Raw genomic sequence first — 13534 nt, forward strand, 5'->3', positions numbered from 1 at the left:
CTGGGGACCCCTTAGTACATGGGACGTAACTCAACCCAACTGGAGCCACACCAGCCAGGGCAAAATAGTATCCTTAAGAATATGCAGCTCTTAGCTCTTATTTCTTGAAAGAGCTTAAAACTACTGGACACCTGGCCAAAAGTGAAGAACATCTAGTCTCCATCTAATATTAGGATAGGACACCCCCTCCCTATCTCCTTACCCCCAACAACGTCCCTGTGTCCATGCAATTTCTGCCTCTTTCCCTTTTCCATTCCATGTTTTTATTGTTTACAGACCCTAGAGGTAACAGTAAAAATGTCCCACTTAATTCACTTTAGTATGACTTTTTAGCATAAACTATACATTTTTAGGGTCTTCCAGGGCCTTCATCATCCCAGAGACAGATGATTAAAACTGGACAGTCAGCTCTCCTCTGAAGACCTTTGAATAATCTTTTGGCTTACACCAGCGATTTTTAAGCTTTTTCACCTCCTGGCACACATAAATGAATCATTAAAATTCTGCGACACACACACAAAAATACAATTTTTGCTGATCTGATAAAAAATGTGTATAATTTTGATTCATTCACAGCAGATGGCCATTGTTGTGTTGGCTGTTATCATTTTTTTTTTTTTATCATTTAAGGGAAAAGAGGTCAGAGCCCCTGACCAAATAATCAGGTATGACATGTTTTAAAAATTCTTATTAGCACACTGGTTAAAAATCACTGGCTTACACCATAATGGCTATTATGTGTGACTCCTGTGACTTTTGAATCTTATTCTAGGGACACTTCCTGCTTTCTCTTATGATCTCTGGCTCACTTACTTTCTTCCAAGTATCCACTTTCCTACAGACATAGAGAAATATTACATATTTATGGGGTAAATAAAGATATAAGCTTAATAGAAGAAAATAACAAACCCTGTCTACATCTATAGAGAATTGCACATCCTTGTACAAAAAGACATATACACAGGAGAAGAAACAGAACCCCTATAGTTTGCCTTTTGAAAGTATAAATCTGGTCATATCACATTCCCCACCCCCGGCTTGAAGCCCTTTCAATGGCTTCCCATTGCTGCAAGGGTGTGGCCAGATGCTGCGATGTCCATCTCTATGTCCCTAGCTGCCCCTTGCTCTCTCTGATCCAGCTGCCCCGGCCTTCTCTCAGTCCTCTGACTTCCTGAGCTCCCTCATCTTTGCACATGCCATATTCTTAGCTACTACTGATTCCCTTCCCTCATGTGTCTCTCCGCGCCCCCCCGCCCCGCCCCCCATTGCTTACTCATTTTTCAGATCTTGACTTAAGCATAACCTCCACAGGAACATCCCTGCCCCACATTCAAATCTCCAACATACAAGTGTAAAGCACCATGGTCATCGTTGGAGCATCCAACATACTTGGAATTTTACTTTTGCGTAATTAAAAAATATGTATCATCTGCCTCCCCAGGAAGGCAGGAAGCTCCAGCGTGCAGGGACCATTCCTGCTCGCTGCTTACTACTGCCTAGCTCAGGCGCTTTCTCAGGTGCCTACCTCAGGTGCTTTCCCATCTATTCACTCCAATAAATGATGAGTAAACGAGTATGGGAAAGCACCTTGGAGAACAACATGCACTCAGCATGTTGGGAACTTTCTCCTTCCCAGCCCCCGGCACATATTTACATTTCATGCCCCTTAAAAACAGGAGCCTAACTATCAAGTATCTCTGAAATGACAATTTCTATGAATATTATCACATGTGCCCATTTATTCCTCTCATGTGGTGTCGTAGATCGAGGCAACTTGGATCCAGGAGACAGAAACTCATCTGATCTCAACCATCATGTGTGCAAGTCACTTTTCTTCACTTCCTCATTTATGTTTTCTCAGTTCCATATTAGTAATCAAATGTGGACCACACTGGCCCACATCTCAGGATGTCACAAGCATTCATTATTTAGCAAACTCACTAGGATCCACTTTTCCAATCACCCAATTCTAAAGAAATGGGTGCGACTTGGGCCCCTGACAGAGGCACACGGGGGATGTAGGATCAATGTCATGACAGAGGCAGAGGAGCCAGGCATCGGCTTTTCTACCTGCATGTCTGTGGGCACCATCTTTTGGCAGCTTGGGGTTTACTTATGATTTTTTTTTCCTTATGTATAATTGTAGGACATGAACCTGATTCCACTTGCAAAATAGTAATCAATACATACCCACAAAAATCTCGAAACTATAACCTTCCCCGATTAACTATACTTTTAATGTCTAAGTTGCTTAAGAATAGACAGTTGTATGCAAATCAGATATAAACTTCAAAACAACTTATTTTTATTTTTTTTAATTAAACATATTTTATTGATTTTTTTACAGAGAGGAAGGGAGAGGGAGAGAGAATTAGCAACATCAATGAGAGAGAAACATCGATCAGCTGCCTCCTGCACACCCCCCACTGGGGATGTGCCCACAACTAAGGTATTATACATGCCCTTGACTGGAATCGAACGTGGGACCCGTTAGTCCACAAGCCGACGCTCTATCCTCTGAGCCAAACTGGTTAGGGCAAAGCAATTTATTTTTATTTATCGCTTTGTTGGTGGTGCCATCTCAGTGGAACATTCTAAGGATTTTGGTGTCATGGGCTTACTCAACAGAGTAGATGCCTACTAGGTGCCAAGCACAGCGCCACGAGCTTTCATAAGTGGGGCAGATCAAGCACCCTCATCGCTGCTTTCCCAGAGTTTATATCCTAGCAGGTGAGGCCAATATGAAGCAACACTCACAATACTAGCAAACGTGGTAAGTCCTAGCAAGTTCAGGATTCTGTGAAAATGTGCCATAGAGAATGCCAGCGGCCTGGAGGTTCAGACAAAGCTTCTTGGAGGAAGTTACATGTCTGCTGAAACCGGCTGCCATCTGCTTGAAGTTGTGCAACTACCTTCACATCCCCATTCGGACATGTGGGCACGCTATGTCCCAGAGCTTGGGTCCTTGTGTGTAACATGAGGATAACACGCGCCTGACACAGCCGTGGGACATGAGAGAGTAGACAGGTAAAGCACCTGTTAGGGCAGTGGTGGGCAAACTCATTAGTCAACAGAGCCAAATAGCAACAGTACAACGATTGAAATTTCTTTAGAGTCAAATTTTTAAAACTTAAACTTCTTCTAACGCCACTTCTTCAAAATAGACTCACCCAGGCCGTGGTATTTTGTGGAAGAGCCACACCACACTCTAGGGGCCAAGGAGCCGCATGTGGCTCGTGAGCCGCAGTTTGCAGACCATGGTTTTAGGGTATCAGACATGTAGTAAGCCCTGAGTACATGGTGCTTGTTATAATTATACGCCAATGTAGGAAAACTGAGGGAAAGTTTGGCCCCAGCTGGAGACAAAAAGAGGAAGTTTGGAAAAGGTTCACACTCAAAGGCAGCCCCTCCTACCCACTTGTCCGGAGGCTTTACCTCCTGAGTTTGGGATGTTGAGGCACCTGGTGCTTTGAGGCTGTGCTAACAGGTTTCCAGGAGAAATTGGTCAGGACTTCTTGGAAGCGCTCTTTCTCGCTGTAGGTTAGCCAAGGCCCCGGACAGATTTTCCAGGAAAAAATAAGATCCCAGGGAAACAGCTGTCTGGCCAGAGGGCACACGGGATATCAGAGTTTGGCAGGTTGAAGTGGCAGACAAAGTTTTGTAACCCAGGTGAAGGGACAGACGGTGGATGCTCACCTGGAGGTGTGGGTGAGGGGTCAGAAGCCTGGATGGGACAGGAGGAGGGAAACCCTGGTGCTCCCAACAGCACAGGGGAGCGGCCTGATGCCCAGCGCTCCTCCTGGGGCGCTCCCTCCCCGGGCTGCCTGGCCTTTGGGTGGAGGCCTGGCCGCACCCTTCCAATGGGTGTGGGTGGTTTCGAAAGTGGACGTGACCACCCCAGAGGGGAAGCGTGCGAGGCAGCGTGAGCGAGCTGGGAGGCGGAGGGGAGGGGTGCGGGGGCGGGAGGGGGGGGCAGAAAGGGGAGGGATGGGAGGCCAGAGGGGGGGGGGGCCGGAGAGGTTGGGATGGGGGGCCGGAGGGGAAGGGGGCGGGGGCAGGAGGGGGAGAGGTGCTGGGGCTGAAGGGGAGGGGTGCGGGGGCAGAGGGGTAGGGATGAGGGGCCAAAGGGGAGGGATGCGGGGGCAGGAGGGGGAGGGATGGGGGGCTGGAGGGGAGGAGCGGGGGCGGGAGGGGAGGGGTGCGGGGGCAGAGGGGGAGGAATGGGGGGCCGGAGGGGAGGGGTGCGGGGGCTGGACTGGGAGGGATGGGGGGCCGAAGGGGAGGGATGCCGGGGCAGGAGGGGGAGGGGTGCGGGGGCAGAGGGGGAGGAATGGGGGGCCGGAGGGGAGGAGCGGGGGCGAGAGGGGAGGGGTGCGGGGGCAGAGGGGGGGATGGGGGGCCGGAGGGAGGGGTTCGGGGGCAGGAGGGGGAGGGGGAGGGATGCGGGGGCAGAGGGGGAGGGATGGGGGGCCGGAGGGGAGGAGCGGGGGCAGGAGGGGGAGGGGTGCGGGGGCAGAGGGGGAGGGATGGGGGGCGGAGGGGAGGAGCGGGGGCGGAGGGGAGGGGTGCGGGGGCGGGAGGGGGAGGGTGCGGGCGTGGTGGGAGGGAGGGGCGGGGTGAGCCGGAGCCGGAGGAAAAGGAGCAGAGGCCAGGCGGCGGGAGGGCGCCAGGTCCGGGTCTCCGCTCGCCGCGCTGACCGCCAGGTGCAGGGCCGCCAGGTGAGCCGCGATGCCGCCGCCGCTGCTGCTGCTGCTGCTGCTGCTGCTGCTGGGGCCGCTCCGCGCCGTCGCCCCCGGCGGCCTGGCGGGACCCGAGGACCCGGTGCAGCTGGACTTTTCCACGGAGCAGCCGGCGCGCAAGGTGAGCCCCGCGTTCCTGTCCTTCACCATCGACGCCAGCCTGGCCACCGACCCGCGCTTCCTCACCTTCCTCGGGTAAGCGCCGCGGCCGGTCCCTCTGCCCCGCGCCCGCTCCCTCTCCCTCTCCCTCTCCCTCTCCCTCTCCCTCTGCCCCGCGCCCGCTCCCTCTCCCTCTCCCTCTCCCTCTGCCCCGCGCCCTCGCCCGCTCCGGGCATCCCCGCCCGCCCCGCCAGCCACTCCCCTCCCTCTGCCTCTGCTGGCACGGAAATCTCTCTCTCTCTCTCTCTCTCTCTCTCTCTCTCTCTCTCTCTCTCTCTCTCTCTCTCACACACACACACACACACACACACACACACACACACACACATCTCTCATCCGCTCCAAACCACTCATTCCGTCCTACCTTATTCATTCAGCAGATGTTGACTGAGCGCCAACTTAGGGCCAGGTATTAAGAGGAAATTTAGGCATGCGACGGGGGGTACGGGAGGCTGGGAAAGGTCAATGGGGGGGGGGGGGGATATATGTACTGCTATATGTACTGCTATATTTAAACAACAAAAAAGAAAGTTATAATAAGAAAGGAAGGAAGGAAGGAAGGAAAAAGAAAGAGAAAGAAAGAAGAAAAGAAAGGAAAGGAAGGACATTTAGGAAAGAAACTTCCCACCTGCGCAGCAGTGCGCTGGGAAGGGGGGCGGGCAGGTGCGGCGGGAGCGCAGCTGTGAGCCTGGGTTTGCGGCGCAGCGCGGACACCTGGCCCTGGGGCCCAGGCGGGCCTCAGGCTCCCTCCCGGAGGGGTTAAAAGAAAGTCAGAAAAATCTCAAAGCTTATGTATGTGTATATTGCTCCCTATGTATACTTTAAAATTGTATCTCTAAAACACGTATACTGTAAATACACGTTTAAAGCGCAGTTTTAGGTCCACAGCTAAATTAAGCACAAAGGTACAGAGATTTCCCCTGTTACACTTTCTAAAAGTCTAAATATGAAATAAACGGGACCAGGGAGACGATGGCAGTGCCTTACGGAGCCTTAATAAAAAGACATCTATCTCTCCAAGTTAAGGCTCAAAATGTGGCCCGGCTTTCTCAGCTGTAATTTTTTCTCACAGGAAAAAGCCTGAGCCTGAGGCAGGTTCCCTGGCCCCTGCCCCCTGCCCCACGAGTGCAGGCCGCTCCCACGATGGACAGCTGCGGGGACAGCCACAGTCTTCTAGGCCAGGTCACCTGGGCCACTCATCTAGGCCAGGAGAGCCGCCAGAGGCGGCCACACCTCAACCCACCCGACACCTGGGCATCTTTAGCTGTTGCCAAACACCTACAGGCTGAACTTCCTGTGCTCACCCTGTCAGCTGCCATTGTTAAGTGCAGTCATTTATTATGCAAATGAAAGGGCTGGTAGCCTACCGGCTTAGAGATTGGCAGTCAGTCCCGCCCTGGCATGATTCCCAGCTCTGCCGAAACAGGTGGCTTAGTTCTTAACGGGCTGCTTGGCAGCTCTGAGCCTCAGTTTCTTCACCTGTAGAATGGAACATCTATACAACTTCCTTGCAGGACTGTAATGAGGATTTGATTAGATGACAAATAAGTGGCTTAGCACAGTGTTTGACACAGAGTGTTCACCATGTAAGCTAACTGCTTCTTCCTGGAAAATGGCCAGTATTTGATGACCATTCACCCGTTCTCCTTGTATCTTTTGATGGTAGTTAAACCTCCATCTCTCCCCCTGTGGCAAGAGACAAGAATTTCCTGGTGGGCAGAGTTCCCACTCTTCCCCTCCCCCTTAAGGAGAGGAAGGTGACAGAGGTAGCAGCTGGCTGGGCGACAGAAAGATCACTCTGGAGAAACTCAAATATATCTGAGGACCCCAGGCCCAGCTTGGCGGGGTGGTGAGATGATAGGAGAAGAGATGTTGTTGACTGAAAGCAGAAGGATGAAGTTAAGGACCACTTACTGAAATGTGGAACTCAGGTTCTCATCTGCTGAGGCAGCCAGGATCTGCCCCACTGCCCCCCAAGAAAGGGCATTTGGGGGTATCTTCCTGGAAAGACAGGTCCGAAAGAAAAAACCTACAGTATGACTTTTGGGATCTAGGCCTGATCACCCTGCAGTGAAGCTAACCAGTTGGCTGGGACCCTCAGCCCCCTATGCACACAGAACTTCCAGTCTGCAATTTAGTGAAGGTGATACTTTTAACTCTTCTTAAACTTGTCTCTTTATATACCCTAGCACTCTCTCTTTCTCCCTGACCCATCTTTTTGTTAAAGGCTGGAGGATAATGAACACCAAAAAAAGCCTGGCATGCAATAGATAACACTGATTTGGGTTTAAAAACACAGTGTATTCCTGTTCCAATGGGCTTCTCTCCAGAGCTGGCTCCTGGCCACTCCAGATTCCTTCCTTAGCAGAGGCTGTCTTCAATGCCCACTCCCCAGAGGCATCCACACTGCTCCTCGCTAAGCTGTAAAGGACTGTAGCTCCCAGTGGCAAGAGCTCCCTCTCCTCCTCCTCTAAGACCTAATTTCTGAAACAGGATCTGAGGATCCAACTCCCAGGATGCTTAGCGAAGTGCCCAGAGTAGCCTGGCTGCAGACAACACATTTAGCTTCCTTTTCAGAGACAACACTGAGCTTAATATCTGTCCTCAGGAACGGAGGGTGAAGGGGCATTGTTTTATGACAGTTCCTAGTGAGATGTTTGGGTGGAGATAGCAAGAGCCCAGCAGATGAGAGCTGCAGTCATGAGGAGAAGATAATAAATGTAGCTGATGCTAATTAAGCCCTGGTCATATGCCAGGCCCTGTCCTAAGCACCTCCTAGGTATTAACTCATTCAGTCTTTGCAACGAAACTCTGAGGTCATTACTAGGTCAAAACTCTGAGGACAAAACTCTGAGGCCATTATTATTATCCCCATTATAAAGAGAGAGAGAGAGAGAGAGAGAGAGAGAGAGAGAGAGAGAGAGAGAGAGAGAGAGATATTGAGATTGAAGCTTAGGGAGATTCAATAACTTGCCCATGGTCAGCCAGCTATTACTGGAAGGAGCAGAATTTGGACCCAAATGCTAATTGCAGAGACAAGAGTACACAAAAAGAAAGTAAAGCAATCTATACTTTGTAAGGCAACAGGATAGGATATACTTTTTTTTTTTTTTTTAAGATTGTCGAGAAGACTGATACAGTGAAAGAAGCACTGACCTGAGAGTAGGAGGAGCAGGGTCTAAACATCCAGAGAGGCCTATGCAAATGCAATCAGATGGCACGGTTCTACTTCCCTTGATGGCAAACAGAGGGATTTCTTTTTGGGTTGTTGTTCACATTTGCAATTAAAGAACACGGAGTACACAGAATGTAAATGCCAGTGATAGAACAATCTAGAATTAGAAAGAACCATCTTTTCAATTTGCCCTTTTCCCAGAAGTATCTAATCAACAGCCCAATCAAAAACTCCCTAAGCCTGCCCTGGCTGGTTTTTCTCAGTGCTTAGAGGGTCAACCCAAGGACCAAAGGGTCACAGGTTCAATTCCGGTCAAGGAACTTACCTGGGTCAGCCAGGGTGTGGGGTGCATGTGGGAGACAACCAAACTATGTGTCTCTCTCACATTGATGTTCCCCACCCCCACCCCTGCCCCCCTATCCTCTCTCCCCTTCACTCACTCTAAAAAAAAAAAAAAAAGGAAAAAATATTCTAACCCTTAAAGATGGGTGGACTGAGACCAGCACTGCTTAGTAGAAATAGAATGTGAGCCTCATATACAAGCTTCAAATGTAATTTTATATTTTCTAGCAGCCATGCTTAAAAAAAAAAAGGTAAAATCAAGCAGGGAAAATTAATTTTAATGATATATTTTATGTAACAAAATATTATTTCAACATGCAATCAATATATAAATATTAATGAGATATTTTACATTCTTTTTTTCTAACCAAGTCCTCAAAATCTGGTGTATGTTTTATATTCATATCACATCTCAAATTCAGACTAGCTACATTTCCAATGCTCACAACCACATGTGACTAGTGGTTACTGTGTTAGACAACGCAGTCCCTATGGCAATCAAGCAAGGTTCACCACACAGTGAGAAAAGCAGAGCGCTGAGTCAGGGATAGGGCTCCTAGTACCACAGTGTGATGCCCTGGTGCTAAACAGCCACAGCAGCAGTAGTGCCATTGTGCTTGCTTTTCATAGGATTTGCTTATTTTTTTTCTTCAGCAAAGTTCATCCTTTTTTGCCAATTTGATAAATATTTACTAATAATAATTTTTGATAATCAGATTGCTGTATCTCCACAAAGTTGCTTTTCGTATCTGGAAAAGCAGTTATTTTCAATGTCAAGTGCAAGGTTTGATAACTGATGTTGGAAAGAGCCATAGGCCCCTTACTATGTGCCTGTTGCTGACAATTAACCAAAGAGAACCAGAAAACTGAGAACAATCAAACCCACGCATAGACTCACATTTTCTAACCTCTGAGAAGTGCTCCCCCTAACAAAGTGCTCATTCTTCTCTTCCTTCCCAAACCTTCTACTACTGTGGTCCCTGGAGCCCTTTGCCTGGCATCCCTGTTCTATCCTCCTCACAGAAAAATCCTGCCACCTCCTGGCCCTGGCAGAACCCTGAAGTAGAGAAGTAGATTCGACGCCTCGGTTGGAGTAGAAGCTGGGAGTCTTCATACTGCATTCTTCTCCCATCCCCCAGGGCAGCTTCCAGACAACCACCCACCAGTCTGAACTCCAGACAGCTGTGGGGCAAGTCCTAAGGGCTTGGTACCTTTGCCAGGTTCCCTGTCTGTAAAATATGGATAATAATGACACCATATGCACTCAGTGTAGATGAATTCTAGTGATGCATGCTAGAGACAGATGACTATCATGACTCCAGGGTGAGGCTCACCGTCTCCATGTCTGGGTCTCATCCTCTGCTGCTTGTCACCACACGCTGTTCCCCTCCCAACATTTTATCTATCGAAGATGGACACTGGTCTCATACTCTCCTCTCCTTTCCCATGCCCCGCCGTCATCCTAGATGATTTCAAGTTCACGTAAATAAACTAACCCTCTATTTCTTCACACCCACATTTTAAAATAATCCTCATTCAGTGTTGCACTGCAATCAGCTGGCAGCAGCTTATAAAATGCATCTCTTTCCACCTCCACCAGTGACATCAACGCTGATAGCCTGAAATCAGCCGCGGTGGGAATATTTACACCATGGTGATTGGCAAATGCTGAACAATAGGGCACTTTTGACCTGAATGGGTAGCTCTGTTTGTTGGAGTATTGTCCCCTGAACCAAAAGGTTGTAGGTTTGATTCCTGGTCAGGGCACATATCCACGTTGCAGGTTCTATCCCCAGTTTGGGCATGTGCAGGAAATAACAGATTGATGTTTCTCTCTCTCTCTCTCTCTCTCTCTCTCTCTCTCTCTCTCTCTCTCTCTCTCTCTTTCCCTCCCTCTATCTCTTTCTGTCTCTCTCTCTTTTTTTTTTTTAATATATTTTATTGATTTTGTAAAGAGAGGAAGCGAGAGAGATAGTTAGAAACATCAATGAGAGAGAGTCATTGATCAGCTGCCTCTTGCACACCCCCTACTGGGGATATGCCCGCAACCAAGGTACATGCCTTTGACCGGAATCAAACCCGGGACCCTTCAGTCCCCAAGCCAACGCTCTATCCATTGAGCCAAACCAGTCTCGGCTCTGTCTCTCTTTTCATCAATAAAAATAAATAAATAAATAAATAAAAAAAAAAACCACATATATTTGGGTGAGAATTTTTTTTTTTTTAAGAGCACTTTTTCCCTAGGGAGTCAACTTACTAGCACATATTGCTTCTCTCTGCTTCAGCCACCTAATGCCATGGCCGTGCCTTGACTCTTCATCTGAAATCTTAAAACCTCCCATTCTTGGACTAAACTCCTTACTCTCTTAACTCCTTCACTCTGTGGATTCCACCACAGCTGTTTTTTAAGTACCTCCAACGAACAGCCTCCTCCTCACTCTGATTTTGACTTCTTAATTTTCCACATAAACCGCTTGTGTGATAATATTCACAAATCCCGGCCCCATTGTTCCTGCTAAAACCCAAACCTAGCTTAGTCTAATTGTATTTTCCTTCTTTGGGATCTATAGGGTGGCTATGAAATCCTGAAATGGAAGATATTATTTAGTTGTGAGTTATAATTCATATTCATAAGCCACCTTTATGTATTTGCCTCTGCTTCCAGTCTCGGTGGCCACTCTGTATAGCTGAGTTATGGAGCTCTTTGGGGTGGAAGGGACTCTCCTAGCCACATGGGTTGATGTTGCACTATAAATTCTTGGCTTTCAGATTTATCCCTTAGTGCTGCTCTTACTTCTTCATTTCCCTGATTCTCTCATTCTCCACTTCCTTTAAAACTCAGCCCATCTTCATCTCATCACTCTTAGCCTATGACCACATTTTTGTTTCCCAAAGAAAATGAAGTCACTCGACAGGAACTTCCTTTTCTTCCTGCCATCAAACCTACAGATATACCATGGCTATGTCCTTTCTTCCTTTCTCTTTTCTTTGGCCTTTCTTTCTTTTGTTTTTCTTTTCTTTTTTCTTTTTTTCTTTTTTTCTTTTTTTCTTTTTTTTCTTTTTTTCTTTTTTTTTTTTTTTTTTTTTTTTAGAGTGAGAGAAACATTGATCAGCTGCTTCCTGCATGACCCCTGCTGTTGATAAAGTCAAAACCCTGGCATGTACCCTGACCAGGAATGGAACTGGTGACCTTTTGGTGCATGGGATGATGCCCAACCAATTGAACCAATTCAGTTGGTTGGGCAAGGCCAATTCTAGCTCTGTTCTGGATCCTGTCCCCTCTTGTCTCCACAAGGACTTTGCTCTATCAATCATCTCTTCTCTTCCCTGGACCTTTAACATCTCTGTATTGAATCCTCCCTCTCAGCCTAGCAACATCCTCAAGTCTTTTCCATCTCAGACTCCTCCCTGCACGCGTGCGTCTGCAGTAATTGTCCTCGTTCTCCCTTTGCAGCCTTCCTTCCTGTTCTACCTTCAGAATGCCCCCATCACTGTGTCTTGAAATAAATCTCTCCAACATCATCAGTCACCTTTTATTGCTAAATACAGTGAACAACTTTCAAGTTGGTCTCTGCCATGGATTGAATTTTTGGGTGTTCCCCTGCAAATTTATATGTTGAAGTCCTAATCCTCAGTGCCTCAGTATGTGATCTTATTTGGAAATAGTGCCATGGCAGAAATAAAATCAGTTAAGAACTGGACATACTGGAATGAAGCAGGCAGTAATCCAGTATGATGGGTGTACTTATAAAAAGGGGAAATTTGGAGACAGACCTGCATACAGAGAGAACACTATGTGAAGATTAGAGTTATGTTGCTATGAGGGACTACCAGAAGCTAGGAGAAGGCTGAAATAGATCCTTCCCCAGTTCCTTCAGAGGGGTAGTGGCATTGCCAACACCTTGATTTCAGATGTCTAACCTCTAGAACTGTAAGACAATAAATTTTCCTTGTTTAAACCACCCAGTGTATAATATACCAGAAGTTAATTCTAGCTGGTCACAAATATAAGAAGTTCATGAAAAGATTGGTGGACCTTGAGCCTTCAGCAAGGGCTGGAAAATCACATATTATTGCCTGTTGGAAATGGCTGAGGGCATTTCTCCAAACTTGAAAAGGATGCATAAATGATTGCTTGCTGCCAGACTGCTGAGGGCATTTCAATATACATGTTATTGCCTCTTGCTGGCAAATCACCTGAATAGACATAGGCAGTTCCCCCAATCTGACAATGAATTCTGTATACTAAACTTTGCCTTTTATTTGTATATCTACTTTGTCTTAGGACAATTTGTGTTAATAAATAGCAAGAGGTCCTGAGACAAGCAGAACTTGGTTTTTTTTAGCCAAGCTCCTCTGGCTCCCCAAAATGCCTTCCAAAATTATGTTTTATCTCTAGACTCTTTAATAATTTACAGCAGCCCCTTCTCCAGATTCCTGAACCCTTCTAGCTGCTGGACAAGACTCTCAACATTAAGTGTGTGGTGGTACTTTGTTACTGCAGCCCTAGCAAATTAATACAGTCTGTTGAAAGCATTTGGCAAGGTTGACTCTTGAAACGCTATCTCACCCCTTTGGGCCTGTGTCACTTCCATTTCTGGGGATTTCCCCTCCTATCTAACAGTTCTTCTCCATGTCCTTCTCCAGCTTGTCTTAAATGTTGATGTTCTTTAGTCTTTGGCTTAGGTGTTTTCTCACTTCACATCCTCTCCTGAGTGGTCTTACCTGCTTCCGTGGGTTGAATTACTGGTTATGCAGTGGTGTGCTAGGAAATGTTGAACAATGGGCCTTCTGGGAGGAGGGGAGACTAATGTAAGTTTTCTTCCAGTTTCTGTTATAAGTAGCCCCACCATGACTAATCTCAAACTGCCAACAGTTTAACAACTGGTTCAAAACTTAACAATTGGCTCTCACCAGCTGGTCTGAGCCAATACAAGCCAGCACCAGCACACCTTTGCTTTTGTGTCAGACATAAGCAGCTTAATTTCAGACATAAGGTAATATAAAAATACCTGCAGACTCTTCTTTCCCTTAGCAACTGCTCCGGAAATGAATATGGCAACTGCTTTATGTGTCCTTTTGTTATTTCCATGTCACTGTGGCTGTTGTAGATTTTCCG

General features: G+C 47.4%; 1 protein-coding gene across 7 annotated transcripts in view; it reads left to right on the forward strand.

Moving 5' to 3' along the window:
- The first annotated feature begins 4712 nt into the window (after nucleotides 1–4712).
- The window catches only part of HPSE (heparanase), a 41428-nt gene continuing 32606 nt past the window's right edge, over nucleotides 4713–13534 (forward strand). For 6 of the 7 annotated variants that reach the window (XM_045571140.1, XM_045571136.1, XM_045571147.1 and 3 more), the window contains exon 1: nucleotides 4713–4934. In XM_045571140.1, coding sequence (XP_045427096.1) covers nucleotides 4729–4934 — 206 coding nt within the window. In that variant the 5' untranslated portion in view covers nucleotides 4713–4728. The remainder of the gene's footprint in view (nucleotides 4935–13534) is intronic. The other variant, XM_036412078.2, reaches the window with a different exon arrangement.

The sequence above is a fragment of the Pipistrellus kuhlii genome, unplaced genomic scaffold (genome assembly GCF_014108245.1).
Source record: "Pipistrellus kuhlii isolate mPipKuh1 unplaced genomic scaffold, mPipKuh1.p scaffold_m20_p_1, whole genome shotgun sequence".
In the NCBI taxonomy this organism is placed as follows: domain Eukaryota; kingdom Metazoa; phylum Chordata; class Mammalia; order Chiroptera; family Vespertilionidae; genus Pipistrellus; species Pipistrellus kuhlii.